Genomic DNA, 22,094 nt, shown 5'->3' on the forward strand with positions numbered 1-22,094 from the left:
AATGGAATCGTATTCCAGCGATTTTACCATGAAAAATCTTGTGGTCGTTAATAATGCTTATCCGAATCCACCATTAACACGTAAACAGTGTCACAGGTTGTGTGGGCAAACGTGTTCGAGATTATCTCTGAGTGCAAATGAAAAAGCCAAGAAGTACTTCTCCAGATTTTACAAATTTAGGCAAATGGATTTTGAGTATGCTTCATGGCAAATGGTTAACGTTTTCGTTTCTCCTCAGAAGTTATATAGAAATTTCAGCTATCATCACTGTACGCTTTTTTATGCTCACATTTATTCCTTAGCTACTCGCAATCAATGGGCTCGTGATGATCCTGCATTCATGATTCTTTTCATTCCTTGGATGTTTGGTATGTGGGATTTCTACCGTAACTGGTTTTTTGCTTACCATTATCAGGAAAAGTAGTATTCCGTTGGGACGCGTAACTGTTCGTTCACAATTGGATTAATGTCCTTTCCAATGCATTTAGTGCTCGCACTTGTAAAAAGTTGTGCATTATTATGCACTCCTAATTGTATTACTCCTGACATTTTAATGATTATACTTCCGCGTTTGGATTTTAGTATCTACTACAATATACTCAGTTATTCTTGGTCATTCGTTCTGGGGCTGGCTAAGGCTTCTCCTCTGGTCTTTAACTGTCGAATGCATACTCTCTGGTCTCTTGGTGGCGACATGCATGTGGATTATCACAAACCACTGGATGCTCGGCATGGAACATGTCAACAATAGTGGGTACCTCCTCAGGCGTCAATTTTCGAGCACTTCGGACGATGAATCGGTCACTTCTGACGGCTCTCACTTACATACTTCCGATGTTGAGTGGGCCTACGCCTTTGATATTCATCTAAATGCCCTGTTTCCTTGCATAATCATCCTGCGCATCACCCAACCCATGTTCTTCTATTGTAAGTTGGACTTTAATAGTTCTTATCCCTTTTTCTCCCTACGTACCACGCGGCGGTAGGTTTACAATGCATCCTTAGCTTATTTCTCGTTGTTTTAATAGGATGGTAATGTTTTCCTATTGCTTATATCCCAGTAAAAGTTGTCTCTTGATGTTCTATTTAGTTCCACCTTTACTGCTATATTTTCCCGAATCCCCAGAAATTACTCACTTTTTCGCGGTTTTAGCCTTTACAAAAAATATTGCACCTCTATTTTGGCAGCCTTTCAGCCCTGTTTTTCCGTGCGTGTCTCAGGTGGTGTGCTTTATTATTCACTATTTACTGTTGCATTTTTGATATTATTAGCCTGTATAAAGGTAGTGCTTTGTTAGATCATGAGCATCATGTTACACTGACTGCATTTTGGCCAAGTTTAAAGCTGTCACTTTATCATTCTAGTACCCTTTCAATGAGTTCTGAATTCCTTCGGTTTCTTAGTTGTTTTCAACGCTCTCAGTTTGTGATTAGCTAGACTGCCAGAACAGCTAGTAGTGTTTGGTTTAATTTCCAAAAGTTTTGCACGGAGTTCCTTTAGTTTGAGACATTTAGAGTAGAGACGGGTAGACCGATGACTAGAGAATCTACGCTTTTATTCTTTCTGCTTATCCGACAATACTGGCACCAGTTTGTCGTGGCGTCCAATGGCAAAATCGTGGTAATGTGATTGTTACAGGTTGTTGCATCGTTTTGCAGCAAAATACTTGAATTCTCTTAAAAGTGATGCTTAATTCAGAATCCTTTGTTCGTAAAATCGCCTTGGTAATGTAGGTTGCCTTACAGGAATGCAGTTGGGCATTGCACTTGTGGCATTTTCTTTTTATTTGCAGTCTTATGGTTTGGAGTAAATGTTATATTTGTTCATTGTTAATCATGATTTCTTCATCTGTAGCAGCCATTTGGATTTGCATGACTTGATGCTCTATTGTTTATAGTTCAATTCCTACTTTTAAGAATTCACATTTCTAAGAGAGCTTGTTATCAGCTTATAATGGTACCTAAACTTTTGGCTCCAATTTGGACTTAAACTTTACAGAAACCCGTTAGTTTTATCTGGAGAACCTCGGTTTTGATTTCGCTATCATTATCCTCTTACCTGAAGCATCCTCTAAATGCGACTAGGGAGAAGTATTTACTATTTTGACTGCTTTAAAAATGGCTGTACTTCTTAAGGTTTTTTCCTGAACAGATTGATGCATCTGCGAGCATCTTGTACTTATGTTTCAAATTGAAAACTACAAGCTGCATCTCACATTATTGTCCGCCTTTTCATTGCGATTACAGAATTGATTTGAAATATGAACCTTTCATCTGACGAAAGTAATGTCACCTTTAAAATTACATTGAGTGGTTTAGTGGTCCTTTGTCAAGCCATTCTTTATAGTGGTCGCCAGTCTTTGTCTCTTTGAAACACTTTTACACTACTTTATAGTCATTCGAAGGCCAACACTTGTGGGTAGTCTCATCGGGAACTCGTTCTGGCTGGCTGGAATTCTCTACTATATATACATTACCTTTCTGGGCTACAAGGGTGAGCATTTCATGGTATCTTTGTGCAATAAACGTGACACAAATCAGTGTCGGTAAGATTATACAGAATCGGACATATTTACTGCTTACCCACTTTGAAGTCAACTTATTTTTTGCCTGCCAGAATGCCACATGACTTGTGTGCTTTTTTCTGCACGTTGTGTTTACCGCTCTCATCACCCCTTTGCTTAAATCGTAGAGCTTTTGGTATGTTACAGCGCTGCCCTTCTTGAGGCACACACGAGGCATCCTCCTGACCGGGACCCTCTTCATCATCCTTTACATTGTTTCTGTGATGCTGCGTTGGAATTTCACAATGGCTATGTGCAGTTTCTATTCTCTGTTTTGATGTGTGAGCGCAAGTGTGTCTGTGTAAATAAGTAAGACGCACCATTATTGCACCAGTCTGCCATTACCCCGTTCTTTCAGGTGTTATTGCCTTCACTTCCCCTCAATCCCCTCACGTCAACTTCCCTTTTTTAACATATGACTTCTATACTCTCGTCCCCTTTCCTCATTTTTACTCTGCCGATACATCCAATGCTTCAATGTCTGTTGCATTAATCCTTCTCTCTGGTGTGTTACCTCTGCGTAATGGGATTTGCACTTTCTGGACGACGTCCCTTTGTGGATGTATCGACTCGGACTCCGGAATCACAAAGGAAAGTGTAGAGGTGCCATGATTACTATGTACCAATTCGGATTCAACCTGGTGGCGCGATTTCTTCAAATTTATTTTTAGTAGCTGTTGGGGAAGCTCTCTCTCTCGCGGCTTTGCGATTAGCGCAGTGGTTAGCATTTTGCCGAGATCTTGACAGGTCCCCACAGATGCCGTCAGGAGGGTTGTCTTGGGGTCGCTAACGCCGTGACCTTTGGGTCTGTGGTTATCGTATCATGATTTGACATCTGTTCATCACGAGGCAGGTGATGCCATTTCCTGTGTGAAAATGTACCAACATATTGCGCTATCTCGGGAAGTATGCCTAGAGGGTGGAAAGTCGGGAATTTCCGTTGGGTTATGGTCGGCGAACCGATAGGTAGCCCGCAGTAAATGCATTCATCATCGCACTACCACCAAAACTAATTGCTTCAACATGGGTGGTGGTCAGAGATGCAGGACAAGCGCCTATGAAGTATGCATGTTTATTGTAAAGCCCATAAGTTATGGGATGTTTGTGCAGAATCATCTCTATTACAGGATTTGCCGACCTCCAATTATTATCGGAGTGTTTTTGATCCCACAAAATCCAATATCGGATGGGTTTCAAGCCATGTATTAACGTCAGCCAACAAGTGAAAAGTTTTGTATTTCGATCCATGCTAATATTATACAGTGGTTACAAAACGCCGACTTTCAAAGCACTCTAGGTTACTATGACATTTATTTTAATTTGGCCAGACGCTCGTGCCTTTTTAAAAATTGATGGTGTATGTCCGGCTCAACAATCAATAATGGCATTCACTTACCGATTAAAAGAAATTAGATATACGCCGGAAAATTGATGCCGTACTTGTAGTGAACAGGTGTTCTTACTTATGTTAAACTACCCTTAAAGGCTTTTCATTGAGTACTAACTCAAGCCCCTTCTTGATTATCACACTGGATACAGTCACTAATGCCCTTTTTTCAAAATATACCATTAGCCACAAAAACATTACATTTAGATGTGATATGAATGAGGTATTAAGGCCACCTAGTACTCCGTCGACTGATCCGAGGGCAGGTTCTTCACTTGGCGAAATCAAGGAAAATTTCAAGGCCAAAAGCCTGCCAGCAAATTTAGGAGTAAATCTCATTTAGATTTATGGTTGCAATGATGCAGGCAAGAAATACGCAATGTCAACCAAAAGCAGCCAGTGAAAAGACTGATGAAAAATTCCCGATGAATACCACTACTTTATCGGCAAATCGATTAGTAATACATCGGCGAATAAAAAATCGTGTTAATTTAGAAAGATCTTACACAGTCTGCAGATCTGGAGGATGTAGACTACTTGGAAATGTGCATTGATGGGAATAAGCTACGAATTGATAACTTAGGAGAACTTCTTCCAAATCTGAAGTGTCTTAGGCTTTCAAACGGGATCTCGCCCCAAATTCGGTAAATACAATGAAAAAGTAAAACTTACGATCGAGTAGTGATATAGGCTCAGGTTTTGGTAAACTTGAAATTCTATGGATGTCCCGATGCTGTCTTCACTCACTTGAAGGTTTGGAAGAAATCAAGGGAATTCGCGAAATTTATTTCTCCTTTAATGACATATCTGATATTAGTCCCCTTGGAAATTTGACCAAACTCGAAATTCTGGACCTTGAGGGGTAAGTTATCATGCTTCACGACCGATTTTCTAAAGGAATAAAATCCATGAGAAACAAAGCATAGAAATACTTTGTGGATGTACTCACCTTTCGAACTTAACACTTGAGGGTAACCCTGTAATTAAACAATTTAAATCATATTTGGTAAGTTTTGCCTGTGAGCATCTTATGTGGATGTAGAACTATTGGACGCATGTAAAAGAGCTCCTTCCAAGTCTAAAATGTCTGGACAACATCGCAACACAGTCAGCGCGCGTGCAAAGAGACGTGCAAAATGAATGCGACTTTGATGATGAGTGGACTTACATAAATAGTGTAATTGATGAATTTGTGTCTACACCATACATCACGGTAGGTAAACCCAATCTAGAAATTCTGACTAACTGATCATATCTACCCAATATCATTCCATACAGAAGATTGAAAGTGGTACTGAACAGAAGATAATGGCAATTGGTTTACGAAAAATTGCCGGGAAAAGTAGCCTGTATTCAGTAAACAGGCCAACCTCTTCAATCCACCTTACTCCTGATGAAAAGCGACAGCGGGTTCAAGTTGACGAGGATGGGACTATACATGATCGCAGCGATTCCAAAGAAATCCGCAAATGGGGTGAGTGGACCAACTCATTAGTAAAGTTACCTAAAGAAATGCTTAATTAGAGTAACATATTTCCCTGCAGCTGAATCACTTCCAGAAATAAAGCCGGTCAGTTTAGACCTTACCTCTGGTTCTGTAATGTGTGGGAATATTGGGAAATCCCTCCGTCAACGTCGGAATTCAATTTGTACTCCGATTTTATCAAACGACACCAAGGACGAAAAAGCACAGGAAATCAAACCAGGGACTGAATGTAAAAAGGAAAGCGCCGGTTTTGACGGCGAAACAGAGGCCACGATAATAAAAGGACTACAAAACGAGTGCAGGAACATTCTATACGAATTGGAGGAGTGGCGGGCTAAATTTCTGAGGTAGATATTTCGACATTTACGATGGAAAGTGATGGGCGTAATAACCCAACCCGCATCAAATGCTCCTTCATTGTAGCAAACCGAGAAAGTACGCGACGCTCAACTCTACAAACCCGAAATGGAACAATACCAGTCACTCGGAGCGGTTCACCTCGCGAGCAAGACAAAAACCCAGAGCACTGCCAAATGTGATGCAACCAGTCTCCACGACTACACAATCTAAGGGAACGATTTCTGACCACCCTGCCGACGACTCAAAGTGTCCTGATACGGACCCCCAAACCGCCTACATTGAGTTGAAGAGAACTAAGGTTAAAGAAACATCACACTAAACACAACCCAATTTTAGCTAAGACCAGTTATACGGAAAAAAACTGGGCGCGCCCAAAGTGTGGTACCACCGTGCAAACCAACACCACCGAACGAAAACAACTTTCCGCCTTCAAGAAGAACTTTAGCGCCAACTAGTCTTCATAAAAGACCTACGAAAGACTCTAATCCAAGGTCTAATCTGACCAACAAGCCAAAAGTTCGGGCCCAGCAAGCGCCCATTTCCTTAAAACCCTGCTAATAGTATAATTAATAAACTATGAACTATTCGCGTTGTCAAATGCTGTCACAATATGATGGCTGAAAGAATAAGCTATCTTACTTTATGTTGGATAAACATACGATAGAAAACATAATAACTGGGGTGGAGCAGCAGACATTAGAGCACCGACACCTAACATCCATGATGGAATGCATAAATAAGAATACTGGTATTGTACAAACATAATGTTATTTTGCAAAAAATAAACCCATTTCAGACAATAATACTTGATAGGACTAGTTATGTCCACAGAAAGTGGAAGTGGAATCACGGATTATCTGCAAGTAGGTCCAATATTTCAGGGAGACTGGAGAAGTCAATTGCCATAAGCACATAGATGATAGATTCCGCATCAACACCGACAGCAATATCCGCGAACTCTGTTTCACCCACAGCAAAGGCCACCTTTCTCACTATTTCCATTTCGGGCTGGATGTATATAAGTTCATCTGTATCTTCAGATTTTACGGCCCTAGTAAGAATGATTAAATGTGTTGGTCTCTCCTCCTCTGGTAGAGTCTGTATTTCCTGGGGTAGTACAGCAACAGCCTCAGCAGCAACGGCAGGTGGAAGATTTACAAGTCGCTCGTTGATGAGAAGAGCTGGTTTCTCAGAAGTCTCACCCATTAAAACTTTAAGCAACGTCTTATAATCTGGACTAGATGATTCAGCACGAGAAATGCAGGACTGTAAAAAGTCACGTAGCTCAGAGACAACTGACGAACGTGAGACAACCGACCCACACAAGCTTATAACAGTTGTTAAAGAAAATACAATATCGTCGTCGTCATCTTCAACAGTGTCAGTTTCACTGGATCCATTTTTAACAACTGTCCCAACAGAACCTTGAGCTATGATGTAGTCAGCAAGTTCTCCAAGGTTAACATTTGAGTCTTTTGGTATATGTTGTCTCAGAAGCTGTATGATCCCATCACGATCTTCTGATTGTGGAGAAAACCCTTCCAAGTCAAGTTCAATAAGGTCGTCATCCGCAGATTCCTCGTTGCGTTTACTTCTTTTCGAGGACATCCCTGTGCCGCCCTGACGAGGACAACACGTGAAGTTCAAGTAAACCGGCAAATGTATGGCGAAAGCCGACTAGACAAACAATTTTTATGCAAAATAATGTGTCGAATTGAAATGGGTTTCATAGAAAGTAAGGAGAGAATGTAGCCTCGCTTCCTTTGCTTAGAAGGTTATTTAAGGTCGCTTTTGATTATCAATGCTGTACAATGAAAACTCGACGATGATCCACGTAATGTCTGAAAATCATATCAAAATTAATCCAACCCTATAGCTGAGAGCCAATAAATTTTAAAAATAAACTGGGTAGTAGATCCAACCTACCGAAATTACCCTGTTGACAATACACGCTGCTCAAATAGCCATTCCGACATCTGTGTCCCATTGCGTTTTACGCTTTTTGTTGCAATATACCCATGAACTCTGATAAGGCAGTCGATGTAATTAAACGATCCGCAAATGATTGTGCAAGTAAATCACTTCATAATTTGATGAATTACAAGGCTGATCTTTTTACACGGTATCTAAGTCATTCTAACAATCTCGAATTCAGGCCACTCTAGTAAATGCACCAACACAAGCGACGTATTTAACAGCGCGCTAATGAGCTAATAGGGGTTTGTTATTTTGTCTTAAGAGTCGGAAGTTTGTAGCCTTTTACTAGTTTTCCTAATGAGTAATTGGTCATGGTGAAACACATTCATTTGTTACTCAAATCTGGGGTAAGCTGGTTTCTGCTTAGCCCAGTACCTGAGTACTTTTGGCCGCTCACTGCGAAATAATGTCATTTATGGTGTAGCTTCAAATTCTGAATGGTCAATTTGCACAGTCAATGACAATCACGATCTAGCGAATCCTCCTAAATGCACTGGCGCGTCTGCCAAAATGCGCTCATATGTTATCGTTCTCTGGAATATCTTGTTTCTTGCTCCGCACGTGTTATCTCTACGCTCAACACTCAAACCAAAATACCTAATTTATACCGTCAATGAAAACGAGGGTTTTAACCTACGACGCGATGTGTATGTGCGAGTAGCTAACCTAATAAGGTATATTCCGATTTTCGCTAGGAAAGTTTTTGCAGGGTAATAATTTATTGCAAATACTGAGGTGTTGGAAATCTTTCGGCATTTGCCACTGATGGGTAGTTTTATCAATCAATGTTTCCTAAACATAGGTTGATTTCTTCCTATATATACAATCTTTACTAGTCTACATTCTAGACTTTTCACCATATTTTGGTGCAGAGAATTTACTCGTCTTTGTTTACAAAATTACAATGTATTGCCCCATAGAGTGCTACGCGATTCCTCCCAGTATCCACTGAATGATTTGAATAGGAATTTCAGCAATTACAACTGGACACTCGTCTTACCACCCTGGGGTCAGACATTTCATTGGAGGCAACAAAACTCTTCTGTCCATCGTGCACAGCCTTGGTCAACGTTTTTCAACGTTGAATCCCTTAAATTACTCATTCCAGTCATCGAGTATGACGAGTTTCTACAACAGGGTACGGTACCAAGTTTTTTAAAAACTGTTCTGTCTCCAAAACTTCCAAAAATTATATGGTTTATAAATGCAAGAGTATTTTTAAACAAAATATCGATAGTTTTATAAACTGGCGCATATGCCTCTCTGCTCCAAGAGTTTAACACCCTATTCACCATCAGTGTTATTTCTAATTTTATTAAGAATGATGAACCCAACTTTTCAAGCTCATTTAAAGGCCATTGGAACTTTTTGAAATAGTACAAATCTTAAGCACTGACTTCCGGTTAATGTTGATTATGCATGGCATTATGCATCTCTACGACTCGTTACCACGGTGTAATTGGGAACATCATTTCCAATTCAGTTGGGAGGCTGAAATCCCTTTTAATGAACTCCAAGCAGAATATATGGTCCTCAAATCTGGTCCTTTTAGTCTTTTAAATATGCTTATCTTGTAGAGGGTGTTTCCTTAGGTACAATGATTCGAAATTGAAGGGCACGGTAGTAAGTTAATCTAGCTGAACGATATCATCTTTAAACCATTCTTTAAGGCCGTTTTCTTATCAAACTGTTTGCTTGATTTATTTCAACAAGTTTACATTGACACGATAGCTTTGTGAAATTTTTATCTCCCCCTTTTCGCAGACTTTACTCAACTTTTCGACTACACTTTACTATTTGTTCGTTTCTCGTCTTCTGAATCAGCTGAATTCGTTGCTAATATTGAATATTGTGCTCTAAACAGTTCGTTTGGTATGAATCGCTAAAAAGCATTAAAAAGGTTAACATTTGCTCGGCTTGCATGTGGCCGGATACTGAAACTAATGAAGCACTCCTATTTATGCACCCGCATGTTTTTAAGTGCGCTGACCACAGAATATTAACAAATATAAATGACATGATCTTTCGTTGACCTGATGGATACAGCGGTTCTTCGTTATTCATGCTTAGAATAAATGACTCACATTTCTTGGTTTTCACTAAATCACTCAATTGTGGCAAATTACCTTATATTTCCGATGGGAAACATGTGCCATTACAAGTGTCAGTCATTACAATGTCAATCCTTTATTGACATTCTCTTGCTAATTTTAGAGAGATATCGCAGCCGGTTGGAATGCTGAATGAACCAAAAGCAACACTAGCCTTTTTAAAAAACTGAGATCTCAGCAATGATACAACTCACTATCAGATTTGTGACGACTCCCCTGATTCACTTTTATCTTTCGAGATGTCAAACACTCCAGAATGCCTCTTTCCAATCAGTCATCTTCAGGATTCTAAATTGATTTTGGATCTTTTTTCCTCCCTTTTGCATCCCATATGCATCAATTTTCATGTGCTAGCGTTCTATGAGTTGTTTCACGTTACTTGGAAATAAACAAACTCAGCTTGTTCATAACTCGGAAGTGAGCATTGAATCCTGATCTTAAGGTTGAACAGGGGCCTCTTATTTGCCCAAAACATCTTCGTTAAACGCTGCATCAAGGCGAGTCAGTGTTCATTGGGAGCCTTGGTAGCCTGTCAGAATACTACTGACGACTAATTTTTCTTTTCCTTACAAAGGCAAATTACAAGTTATGCGACTTATGTCCGATGGCCGGCATAGATGGGATTTTATGTTTAGCATTCAGAAGGGCTGAAGACCTGTAGACTCAAACGAAAGGTCACACTGCGAAGGTGCTATCCGATCCGCAGACGGTACAACTTGCGTACTTGAATGGATAGGTAAAGCAGGCACTGTTTACTACCACGTTCACCTTTATTGTTTACCACCCGCACTCCCGTAGGACAGAATTCTTCGGAGCAGTGATAATCTGAGATGCATATCTGAGAAAAAAATCGGTAATTTGATTTTGGCGGTTGGAGCTTCCATAAGGCACGTGTCGGAAACCCCAGAACTGGTTGTATTCCGCATTTTTTCCGTATTTACCATTTGCGTGTGCAATTGCCGAGGGTTCGGTTAAAGGCTGCGTACGGGACTGCAGCACAACAGCATCGCTACATTGGTGGGCCCAACTCCTTTTATGCAAAGATTTATTTGCCTCTCCTCCCACGAATCTGTTGTGCTACGTGTGTAGATAGGTTTTTAATTTCGCTGTCTTTTTTGGTACGGCTGAAAAGATTGTGATTTCCGCTAATCGTGTCCCTTCAGCTGTGATCGCGATTTTTTCGTAAATTTAAGGTTTTAGTTTGATCGCTTCGGTCCCGCGTTCACAGAGGAATGTAGCTAATCATGACTTTGGGTTACGTCGTGAGCCCTTTCCATCGTCTAAAGTAGGATGCTATTGGTTTAGCTTACCACGTGCCTTTTCAAATAGGCCCGAAGCTCGCAACAGAGAATTCCTCGAAGTGCTGGTTGGTAATCTAACTTAAGTGTTTAGCGCCTTGCCAACGATTTCGGTCCCGCACGGCGACTCTCACGTTATGTGACCTAAATTTGTTTACTTAACTCCCACTCCATCAAAAGCACACTTGTAACGCATTCACAGGAGAATGGAAAAAAGAGTTTTGCTGCATTCTTTCAAAGTGACAGTAATGTCACCGTGATGACACATGCAGGGAAGGAGCACCTCCGCTACTTTTTCCCATTGTTGCTGGTACTGCCATGGCACTCATATTGGCTCCCCAATGGAAATGATGTACCGATGCTTTTTTGGGCTTTCTATACCCTCTGTATGTTTATTTCTCGGCCTTTTTCATTGAACCGATAGTTGACTAAGCAGTCCTGTGCATAACATCTTTTTATATCCTCCATGGACATAACAACACAAACATAACCTCTAAGAAGGAATAACACACTAATTACCTTCCAATAACTTGTTCATAGCTCTGACTCGGCTCACACGGCTTAATTATATCTAAACCGGATGAAAATTCGTCCTTTGATGAAGGAAATGGCTCCGGATCGTTGATCACTTGTCAGCCTTTGTTAGGTACCCGCAATTTATTGCCTGGTCAACGTCAAACGTGTGTGCTCTAAATTTTATTTTTTTACCTATGGCATTTAGGTCTAGTGCTCCGGATTTTTTACTGTTGTAAACGCTCGCATTGTTTTACTCACTTAGAGTTTGAGTTTTATCCACTCACCACTTCTCATGAATAGAAATACTGATGTTTGGTTATCAAGCCACTCTTTTATTACCTACTAGCCTCTCATGTTCTTGCTTATAGCAACAGCGGATGCGAAGAAACCCTCACTAGACGTGGCTTTCCTAGTGAAGCAATTCGATCTCTCGCAGACGCAACGAGGCATTCGGTTGGAGACACCGAAAGCAGTGTCTGATGCCAACGGATATACAAACTTCATGTGTGACGACGATCAAATTATCTCCAACATCGGGTGGGTAAGTTCATCCCTACTCAATACATTTAAGCAGAGGTGTTAACAGCCACTCCTACCTGGTCTGCGTTAAAACACCCGAGTGAGAAGGCCTTAGCGTTTAACGGGTAGGCAACATCATTTTCAGACTCCGGACAACGTGACGCATGTGTACTTTGACACAGCAACAAATGAATCGGCCCTAGTGACGGACGCTCTCCATTGTTTGCATGGCGCCCTATATGCTGTGGAATTGGCGGGCTTCCTTTCCTTTTACATCGAAGAGCATCCCGAAACCTCGTAATGCTTGATTAGTTTAGTGCACTCGATTAGTAAAGCAGAAGTTTCTCAGTGAGGTTGCCTACACTTGTTTTGTAGGTTCATTTATATCGGAGAGGCGGAAAATTTGATCAGCGGTGTGTGGAGCGAATGGAGCGAACAGTACTGGACAGTAAGTACATCCTCACTTTCCAAATGTTGGTTTCTTAATCAATTATCATCTCAAAGAATGTTGCGTTTTTTTGGCTTCTACGGTATAAATCATACTCTTAAACCCGTTGCAGAAGTATATAGACATTTTATGATCCCCTGCCTCCTAGTTCAAGGGAATCGCACTGCGGAAAGCGTCATCGAACCACATTGGGGTGTCTGTTTTGGGCTACTTGAGCTTCCAAACAATTTTATTCGTCCTTAGGGTTCTCATCACTCACCACCCCTCAAGATGAGTAATTGAATTTGAGTAACCAGATTACACACTTACTCTGTTTACTTTCGTCTATAATCACATTGTTGGAATTTCTACCATCCAATACTGAATGGGATTAGCGAGGCCTGTCAAGTCGCAGGTATACTAGTTTGAAGTCGGACGCTTACTGTGGACTCCACTTCTATGTTCACAATTCGATTTTTGAAAAGGCTATCTGTTCTCCATACGTGTTCTCTCGATTTGAAAGAGGCGATTGAAGATGTACTGCCTCGTAAATCGCTTGAAATTCTCAATAACAACTTTAGCGCCCCAGGACTTCTCTAAAGTCAAGAGAAGACACGATACCAGGGTAGAATGTGTATTGCCGACGTAAGGAGGGACGAGAGGGTGGCTACTGGCATCACCCAGAGGCCATGCCGCCCAGCGGAAGTACAAGCGCCGTAGCCTTAAGTAACAGTGCAATGTAGAGTTGAACAAGTCATCGAAGTAGTACACATGCCAGGTGGTACACTTCAAATCGAAAGTGTTAGTGACCTATTAACCTTTACGTCTGTTCTCCAGTTTACTGCACAACCATAACCAGTTGCTGATTCACATCCGTCTCTTGTAAAAAGTTTTGTGTGTCTCTGTAGTTCCCACCGTTCGTTACCTCCTTTTTCCGTTTCTATAACTAGGAACGTCCTCTGCGTAAACTGGTACATTTACCACTTCTCGGCATAATGCCTTTCCAGAAAAATTTGTGTCAAAATAAATTCCCAAAATAGGATTTCTAGCTTATCCTGATCTAAATTTTGTCTGAAACATTAACTCTTGTCTGCTTGGCCATTTCGGTTCGACTAATTATCGTGTCGCCTCGGTTAGCAAATCCGCACTCACCACCACGATTAATGAGGACTCAAATGTATGCGATTATGTCGCGAATGCTACTTTCCCCAGTGGAAAATAAACAAATGCAAGACTCTAGTCTCTCTTTTCACTCCTACCACGCCCACGCCTTTTGGATGAATGAAAGTCCCCGCCCAGGAAACTGTTTCAAGGCCTTTCATCCACAAAACTAATTTAACTTTCAAAGCCACTGTTGAGATTTCTTTACGTATCCAGCCTGATATCCGTTATCAGGCCTTCTTGCATCAGCCAGACGGCCAGAGGTGTAGTCCCTCCTTCCAAGTCGCACAATGGCTCATCTAACCTTCGCCCCTCCAGGCCCGTCGCAGCATGGAGTTCGCCCACCATCTCATCAGCCTTGGGGACACCTTTCGGCGCGCCGTACTCAATTCGGAGGACGATGAGGACAGAACGGTACCCCCGCCCTCCTGGCTCTACCAGCCCTGGCCTCGCAGTCCTGCGCGCGGCGGGCCCTACCTGGGCCTGCACTGGCGTCGTGGCGACTTCCCCCACTCTACCTCCCCCTTGACAGCGGCCATGCAGACTCTCCAGGCTATTCAACGACGCGCTGAGGAGATGCGTCTACCCGCTGGCCAGACTTTGCCTATCTTCCTTGCCACTGATGCTGATTCCGAGGGTATGCAGGGTGGTTGTGACTCCCAAAATACTACTTGATTTTCACCTAAATGGTGCAATAAAAATAAAAGATGGAAGTAGTTCAATAAAAATTCATATCATCTATTGGAAAGTGGGAAAAAAAGTCTTCTAAGTTCACTCACCTCAACGCGTGTAAGGAAAGTTTATGAATGTATGGAAATACGTTCTTTTAACAGGCTAAGGTATTTGTACCGCTTCATTTGGATAAACAGCACTATAAATGGACGATTTATTTATCCCCTATCTCAATGTCTATTCTCTTCTGCTTAAATTGTCAGATCATATCTTTACTAAAAGGAATTTTGTAGACATCATCCAGTTGGAACAATTGCTGAGTCCTCACAAGGTGTACCGTTTCACACCCGAGATGTCGATGGACGACAACCTTCTGCCAGGCGAGTTGGCGATCATCGACCAATGGATTTGTGCCCATGCTCGGTGAGTCTTCGTTGGGTCACGCCTGTTGTCTTTCCCTCTCACTCTACTCGTGGTGATTTGTCAGTTTCTGCTTCATTCAGCCTTCATTATCGGTTCCCACTGTACAATTTCAGACTGGGAGAATGCGCGACTAATGTCTATGCTCTTCCTTTTAGTAGCTTTTTTTGAATAACCCATCGGTGATAATGGAGGAGGCTGGAAGCTGATGCCATTAGTGAACTTAGCTGTAAATTAAATTCAATAGCTGGTCCGTAGTAAATTAGACCCACTTTTAAGGAGATAAAAAAGTAACAATTGGGGACTACGTTAGGTAATGCTACTTTCTAAGCACAATGCAATGCAATTCAAACTTTCTTGGCTAAAAATTTAGATCACTCGTTCGGACAGAATCTGTAGGCAAGGTGAGGTCTGGGCAAGTAGACGGTTGAGTAGAAAACACGCTTCCAACTAAAATAATACCTTTTGTACTCTTTCATTTCCCCATTGTCTGTTTCAAGATTGCTTCTTAAACACTAGTGTTGATTTTCGTAGGCGCCTCATTCGTTCTCCCCGACATCTATTTGCCCTTCAGGCTCTTTGTCGGTTCAGTCCCGTCCACCTTCACCTTCCGAATAGCCGAGGAGCGTGAAATCATGAGCTTCCCTGCGGCTTTCACCTTCAACAGCCTCTGCCCAGTTGAAGGCGCTGATGTGGTGATGTTGGAGGATCAAAGAGTGCCCTCCGAGTGCGAAGGTCTCACGCCCTGGTCGATTGTCCTCGAGCCGCGCTACACTATCAACATCTCGACAACTCTTATCAAGACTGAACTCTGAACACCCCAAGCGATGCAATTTCCCTGGATATGTAACAAGTGTACATAATTCCACGCTAGTTGTGTATAATCCATAGCTTCCCGTATCAAAGTTACATCCAGTTATCTTTAAGAGAAATTCGTGATAGAGGTGTAGGTATTTTTATGTTCTGTTTTAATGCCTGTTTAAGCGAGCAAATCTATCAGCCTCTGTGGTTGGTCCTCCCACTTGACGTGGACTTTTGGGTGATTTAAAAAGGAAAGCAATCCTTAAATCAGTATCTTCTCTGCCTGTCGGTGGTTGGGATATGGCAGAGGTGATGAATCACCCTTCATCTGTTCATCTGTAACAAATAAGTTAGCAGTGGATCTGTGATCCTCCAAGACCAAATAGTTTGATTATCCTCAAAGGTTTTAGGTAAATTTTTCAATTGCTTGAGCCAACTCGCCGCTGAATCCTTTCTACACTCAGTGGGTAGTTTGGACGAAATGGTACTTGATATTTTACACCATTACATGCTTGGTTAACTGATTAAACTTTGACATTCCTACACATTTTCCATTAGCATCCCATGCGTGCTATCAACTTATGCAGCTAGTTACTCAAAATTCTGCCACAGACGAATTGGTGTAACTTGAAACGGTGAAAGCGATGTATCGTGGTCCTGGCTTGAGGTTAATGCTTGCATTTTTCGTTCTTTTGGAGCGCAATTTTCAATAGACCACGTGTTTCGTGACCTATGGTGGTTGGTGTTCCTTTGGGGCCCTGGTAGCAAATGTTACTCGACTATTTTTGCCTCTAGGCAGTTTATTAGGCAATCAGATATCCCTTTGATATGTTTTGAATGCAGGAAAGATAAAATATCACCTGTCATTGCCTTGAGGGGAGAGGTGTCGCTGGGTCTGGAGGACGCCTAAACTGCTCTCGCCTCCGTGAAAACGAGATCATAAGTAGTTGCTTCCAAACTCAGGTGAGTAAGATACTGTGTGGAGATGAGGTGTAAAGGATCTTTTAAAACAGTGGCTCAAAATATTTTGGTGTTAAAAATAAGAGAGGATGGTCTACACTACCTCCCTGCACTTGACCTCAAATGTCGCAATGAAGAACGGCAGAGCATTGTCGCCTTGTCAAAATCTATGTTATTTTGGAGCACAAAAGACGCCATGGTTAATTCATCCACTTTTGGTTGCAAATTAGTCTGCGTGAGAGGGGTTCAGTCAATACGAACTTCGTGATGGGGAGGGCGACATTGGCCCTCGTCCGAGGAGGAAGGATACCCTGATTACTCAAAGAAACATGTCCTCATCCAACTCGCCCACTCATTTCGTGGGAATGAAGGCTGAAGTGGAAGAGGGAAATAATGACCCTATTACAAGAGGTCAACATAATTCTCGCTACAGTACGACTCGAGTGTTCTCCTCACCTCCCACTCAATTCGATGACGATCGAAAACAGTCTAAATAAAGGTTTGTGGATGTGTTTACGATGTAATATGGAGAATAGATAGGCATGAATTGGAATCTGGATGTTCTGATTACACTAAGCTCGGAATTTGGTCCACTAGGCGCAGCAATCGAAATGGCACGAGTAGGTCGTAAGGAAAAATTGTTCCGTTCAAATTTTATTGTCGTATGCTCGTATGTAATATTTTAATCATTTATTGAATCCTTTGCTTTGGTTGTGCGTACACTTAAGGCTCTGCCTTTGTACTTCTGTTTGGCGGCGTGGCCTCCGGACCTTGCTAGTAGCTCCTAGCCCTTCTGTACGTCTGCTATTCACCTTCTGTTTGAGTATTATGACATCTTTCGTCTGCAGAGGAGTCTTGAGGCGCTACAATACTAGAAGGGAAAAGTGAACTCGAGCCTAAAAGGCTGAATGCCAAACCTTGACGTGATGGCAGAGGGGCACATGCTATGGATGGGAGAATCTGTAACGACCCTTATCAGAAGGGTAGAAAATGACGTCTACCTTCGGCAACTACCTCAGTTCCAGTCCCGTGTTCTGCAGTAATGCTATTAGCAACTGAATCGATACTAGCCGTAGTCATGATCCATCTGAAAAACCTGTTACTGAGCTGTCTACAGTACCCACATGAAGATGTCAATTGGGCGGACACGCAATTTCCCCTCTACCTCTCTACTAGCTGGACAGAACCTAAATAGATAGGCATGGATGGGCAGCGCTGAAGTGAGAACAAAGTGGCAAGAGGGAGCAGACGCGAAGCCTTAGCCCTACAAAATTATCTTATTTCCCATCTTTTATCAAACAACTGTACTTTTAGGCCAACACATTCCCTTTCCCCCAATACCGCTTCCTAACAGGACGAAACTCTAGATCCAGTGGAACTGCCGGGAGAAATCAGTGACGTTGCGGTCAAATATCTTTTCAGTTGCATAAAATTTGGATGACTGATATTGTTGGTTTGTGGGTGTTTCCCTTGCGGCACCGACTGCGTTGTGATGGCCGGACTCGGGAGGTTGATCAAGGCGAGCAGGAGCTTAAGGTTGCGCCTTCGTACCTCCGCTGTGGGTCCTAGCCTCTAGACTATGCCAGTAGCCCCCACCCGCTGCAGCCCTTTTGTGCGTTGGGAATACATGTTCTGTCCTGGTATTGCGGCCTCCTTTGTCTTCAGGAAAGACTCGAGGCGTGTTCGAGGAACGGTGTATCAATTTCAGGGCTACAAAAAACGGATATAAATCAAATGCTGTTTTTTGAAGAGAAAGAGAAAAGCTTTCCATAAACTGTGGTCAACTTTATGCTCTCAAGTTTTATGCAATGTTTAATCAACTTACAAAAGACAGTTAAAGTACTTCACCCATAAAAGACTAATAACTTATTGCTATCACTTCTTCACTGTTTTTTTCCCTCCATGGGTGTGAAAGTAGAAATTAGTTTACATTTTACAGACTAATTTTCTCCATCAGAACAATATACCTCACTTTGTGTAGTGCAATGGAGAGGTATTGATGCTTACGGGATAAGTAAAAATATTTCCTGGAGGGAAAAAATTGCATACTTCCATACTTGTCCCATAAAAATTTACCCCAAAACATTTTCATTACTTGAAAGCATTTTCGCACAGGGAGAAATCGTGGCGCGAAGCAATATCCCCACTCGGAGGCAAATTGCTCAATAAGTAGCCTGCAACATTTTTCACCGCTTCTATTGCACCTCCATAATTTTGCATCATAAAGTCGACTTTTGTAAATACCGGAGACTTTCCTGCATAAAAAAAGACGGGAAACTGGCTGGAGATGCGTAGGTAATGCGCCAAGTGTGCCGTGAATTCGTTTGTGCCACTTCTGTGAATTCCAGAGGCCTCTTCCGTTGTACGTAAGCAATATCGCTGAAAGTCGGCTCTACCATGCCTTACCTTCGAGTTGAATGTTGTTTGCTTGCTTTGAGCATTGCAGATAATCAGTACAGCTCGTAATCATGCAATATAGTTCGCTCGCATTTATTTAGTCCGCCAATCAGAGAGAAGGTGTCGAATTCCAACACTCTCCTGAAGACAAAAGAAGCTATAATACGCCGGTGGAATACATATTATCGACGCAGAGAAGGCCCTGGGGACGAATAGCATGGCCCAGAGGCCTGGTGACCGGCGTACGTACAATGGCGGAGGCCCTAAGTGGCCTGTTACCAAAACCGAGAGTTTACTAAACAACTTAGGGATTACAAAAGTTCTAACCAGAAAACTTGGGGTAAATTACAGTAGTTTGTAAGGAAGAGAGAAGGAATGCTCAAAAATATGCGCAAGATAATTTGAGGCAATTTCCCAGTGCTCTTGCTTGGAAAAAAGTGGATTCGTTTCCCCACTTGATGTGACTACTCGTTTTTTTAACGTTAAAGGTAAAATAAATGATAATAACCGTCAATTTCCTTCCTGATAAACGTACTGAAAAACCTGCTGTCCCGTTTGCAAGCCTCGTGGAACAATGGAGGCATGTCATTGGCGCAGCAGCCAATCAGAGGTGGAGGTGGAGTGACCGCGGCGGGGGGGAGGTAGTCAATTTGGGCAGTATAAATGGGCGCGGCCGAGACTAAGGAAGAGCAGTGCGCTTTGAGGAGGGACACACAAACAGAGGAGGGAAAGAAAACGAATTACTTACCCAGCTGGTTGACCGAACAACTAATGTGCGTACTTCCAGTTGGGCTTTTCCTGACGCTTCAATTTCTCATTCTCACGGTGTCGTCGCAGAAACAATGTGCGTTTTGCATGTGACATTCCCTCATTTACTCTTACCTTTATTAATTTATGTTAATATTTCCTTACTTAGTGCCCAATTAGGCGATCCAAGAGCGACCCATACGATTTCCCTTGATAATTTTATAGCATATAGTTTAGAACTTCTGCAAGTTTGTGTTGAAGACCAATGCCATTATTCACTACTTATTACAGATGATTTGTGGCTGGGTTCATTTGATATTCACATCACATGTTACCTCATAAAGCCCACTTTCCATACCGGCATGTCACTGCTGCATCGTATCCCACCCGTCATGCGTTGAAATGATACCAAAATAGATTTGTTGCAGTCTTTAATGGATGCCTGGTTGTCCGTTACTGTAAAAATAACGTAGTGAGGAGCGTTTTCTAGGTTCTGCTATTGTGTGCGATGAATGGGCCTAAAAACTGTTTCGATTGTGGCTTGGGCACAAAACACACCGCTGCAGACATTTGAGCAGTGAATGTACCCAACGATGACGGCCTTTGGTGAGGGGCCATCCACCAATTCCGGTGCGAGATATTTGAAACTCAACTGTTGAATGTACCAATACGTCGGCAATTAGGTTTGGTTTTTCCTAGGTTAATTTCGTTTTGTCGACTTTGCCACTGCTGCTTGCCTAGGACTTAAAAAGTGGATTTGATGTAATTTCACCTCGGATGATTGTTCAAAGTTGTTTTTTTTTCATCGACTCCAAATTCCCTACTTACTCACAAAGTCGTCACTGTGGGTAGTTTCAGTGATTGCTGAAATGTTGTTCACAAAAAAAGGGAAAACTGTTGACAGTAACCCACAAGCTCAGAGGTGAAGTTATGACCCCTCTAACTGTATGGAGTCCGGTTCCTCCGACAGCTAGGCGATGTAATCTCATCAAATGCTTTTCTCGAAGGCGAAAAGCATAACCTTAATTACCCCACCCTGATGGGCCAATTCAGACAATGCTCACATAACTGACACACTTTATTTCCCTTCCTAACGGTCTCGGCATTGACCAGAATCTTGACCATCGTGTCCTATAGTCAAGGGTCAAATCGAAGTTATTTGACTCGTAACATAATAAAGAGAAATATTAATTACTTTAATACGTATATAATTGCCAATGGGAGATATTTATTTCCCCTCCAACTACCCAATATCGTGTCCATCCATTGGATTACCCAAGCCTGGATGTGCATTGCGATCCCAAAAGGATGTTTGTTTAAGTAGAAACATGAATGTCAGTATTTTAAAGGAGAAAATTTGAATTCACCATTTTGTCTTAAAATGTGCTCGAATGGACCCAAAATCATCACAGTGGAAAGGCATACCTAAAACCATTTGCACCTCCTAATTGCGGTCTCCACTAATCACCCACTAAACTTTAGTGCATTTCTTCCAAGCATTCAAGCCTCTGTGCAACCGCCGAGGTATGTATGGCTGAAACTCCTTTATTACCGCATTCAAAGGATACCTAAAAGGGTTTCATTTAAGCCTCATGAATATGATCGTTTTTTCGTCCTCCTCTCGCCCCCCCCCCCCCCCCTGCATCAATCCTTCAAACTTGGGTAGCTCTGAGCGTTCTGAAGTGGTATAAAAATAACCCTTGTTAGCTTCGCTTGTCATGATACATCTTGTACACTCAATGTTGTGGATCAGATGAGTACAACATTTGAATAAATTTTCTTTCAAATTCGATAAATTCCCCCTCAAGAAAAAAGGCAGGGAAATACCTTGACACTAATAGACCACCAAAATCAAAAAAGCTCTTAACTACAGTGTGCCATTTTGGTGTTACATTGTTTAAACGCCACACTAAAATTGTTATTGTGTCCCCCCTCGCCTTCCCCTTTCAGTCCCATGGACGTGCCTGATGGATGGAGAGCCGTGCGATCCGGAGGTGGGACAGTGCTGCGCAGGTCTCTCCTGTCATCCCTCTCTGGGGGTGTGCTCACGATGCGCAGACCTCTTCCAGTTCTGCTCGCGCAGCAGACCCTGCTGTGAGGGCCAATGCCGCATTGTCTGCACCTGAAACAGCCACTTCGCCTCTCCTTCCCCACATTCACTTTTCCGCTCCACCTTCTTCCCGCTCGTCCTCTACTATGGTCGTGGTCAATTAATTGTGTCTTTGTGGACATCCTACGGCGTCTTCTTGGCAATAAGCGGCTCAGCTCACTTTCATCATGGTTCTCTTAAT

General features: G+C 42.2%; 4 protein-coding genes across 4 annotated transcripts; 3 read left to right on the forward strand and 1 right to left on the reverse strand. All coding sequences in view use genetic code 11, as the record gives it.

Annotated features, from left to right (window-relative positions):
• Nucleotide 1: 1 nt before the first annotated feature.
• EGR_02569 (Protein unc-50) lies at nt 2-2,842 on the forward strand (the record flags this gene model as incomplete). The annotated part of the gene is made up of 5 exons (XM_024491818.1): nt 2-269; nt 303-368; nt 583-927; nt 2,348-2,494; nt 2,712-2,842. 5 exons carry the CDS (start codon nt 2-4, stop codon nt 2,840-2,842), a joined length of 957 nt encoding a protein of 318 aa, XP_024353633.1.
• A 1,468-nt stretch (nt 2,843-4,310) lies between these two features.
• EGR_02570 (Leucine-rich repeat-containing protein 56) lies at nt 4,311-6,116 on the forward strand (the record flags this gene model as incomplete). Its single annotated transcript, XM_024491819.1, has 7 exons — nt 4,311-4,409; nt 4,447-4,595; nt 4,634-4,813; nt 5,029-5,164; nt 5,230-5,425; nt 5,496-5,784; nt 5,861-6,116. 7 exons carry the CDS (start codon nt 4,311-4,313, stop codon nt 6,114-6,116), a joined length of 1,305 nt encoding a protein of 434 aa, XP_024353634.1.
• Nucleotides 6,117-6,643: 527 nt separating this feature from the next.
• Nucleotides 6,644-7,405, reverse strand: EGR_02571 (Protein bcp1; the record flags this gene model as incomplete). The annotated part of the gene is made up of 1 exon (XM_024491820.1): nt 6,644-7,405. One exon carries the CDS (start codon nt 7,403-7,405, stop codon nt 6,644-6,646), a length of 762 nt encoding a protein of 253 aa, XP_024353635.1.
• Nucleotides 7,406-8,284: 879 nt separating this feature from the next.
• Nucleotides 8,285-15,713, forward strand: EGR_02572 (GDP-fucose protein O-fucosyltransferase 2; the record flags this gene model as incomplete). Its single annotated transcript, XM_024491821.1, has 8 exons — nt 8,285-8,448; nt 8,740-8,912; nt 12,068-12,240; nt 12,364-12,515; nt 12,594-12,666; nt 14,125-14,443; nt 14,772-14,901; nt 15,473-15,713. 8 exons carry the CDS (start codon nt 8,285-8,287, stop codon nt 15,711-15,713), a joined length of 1,425 nt encoding a protein of 474 aa, XP_024353636.1.
• Nucleotides 15,714-22,094: the final 6,381 nt, after the last annotated feature.

This window comes from Echinococcus granulosus (assembly GCF_000524195.1).
Source record: "Echinococcus granulosus chromosome Unknown EG_S00012, whole genome shotgun sequence".
NCBI lineage: Eukaryota > Metazoa > Platyhelminthes > Cestoda > Cyclophyllidea > Taeniidae > Echinococcus > Echinococcus granulosus.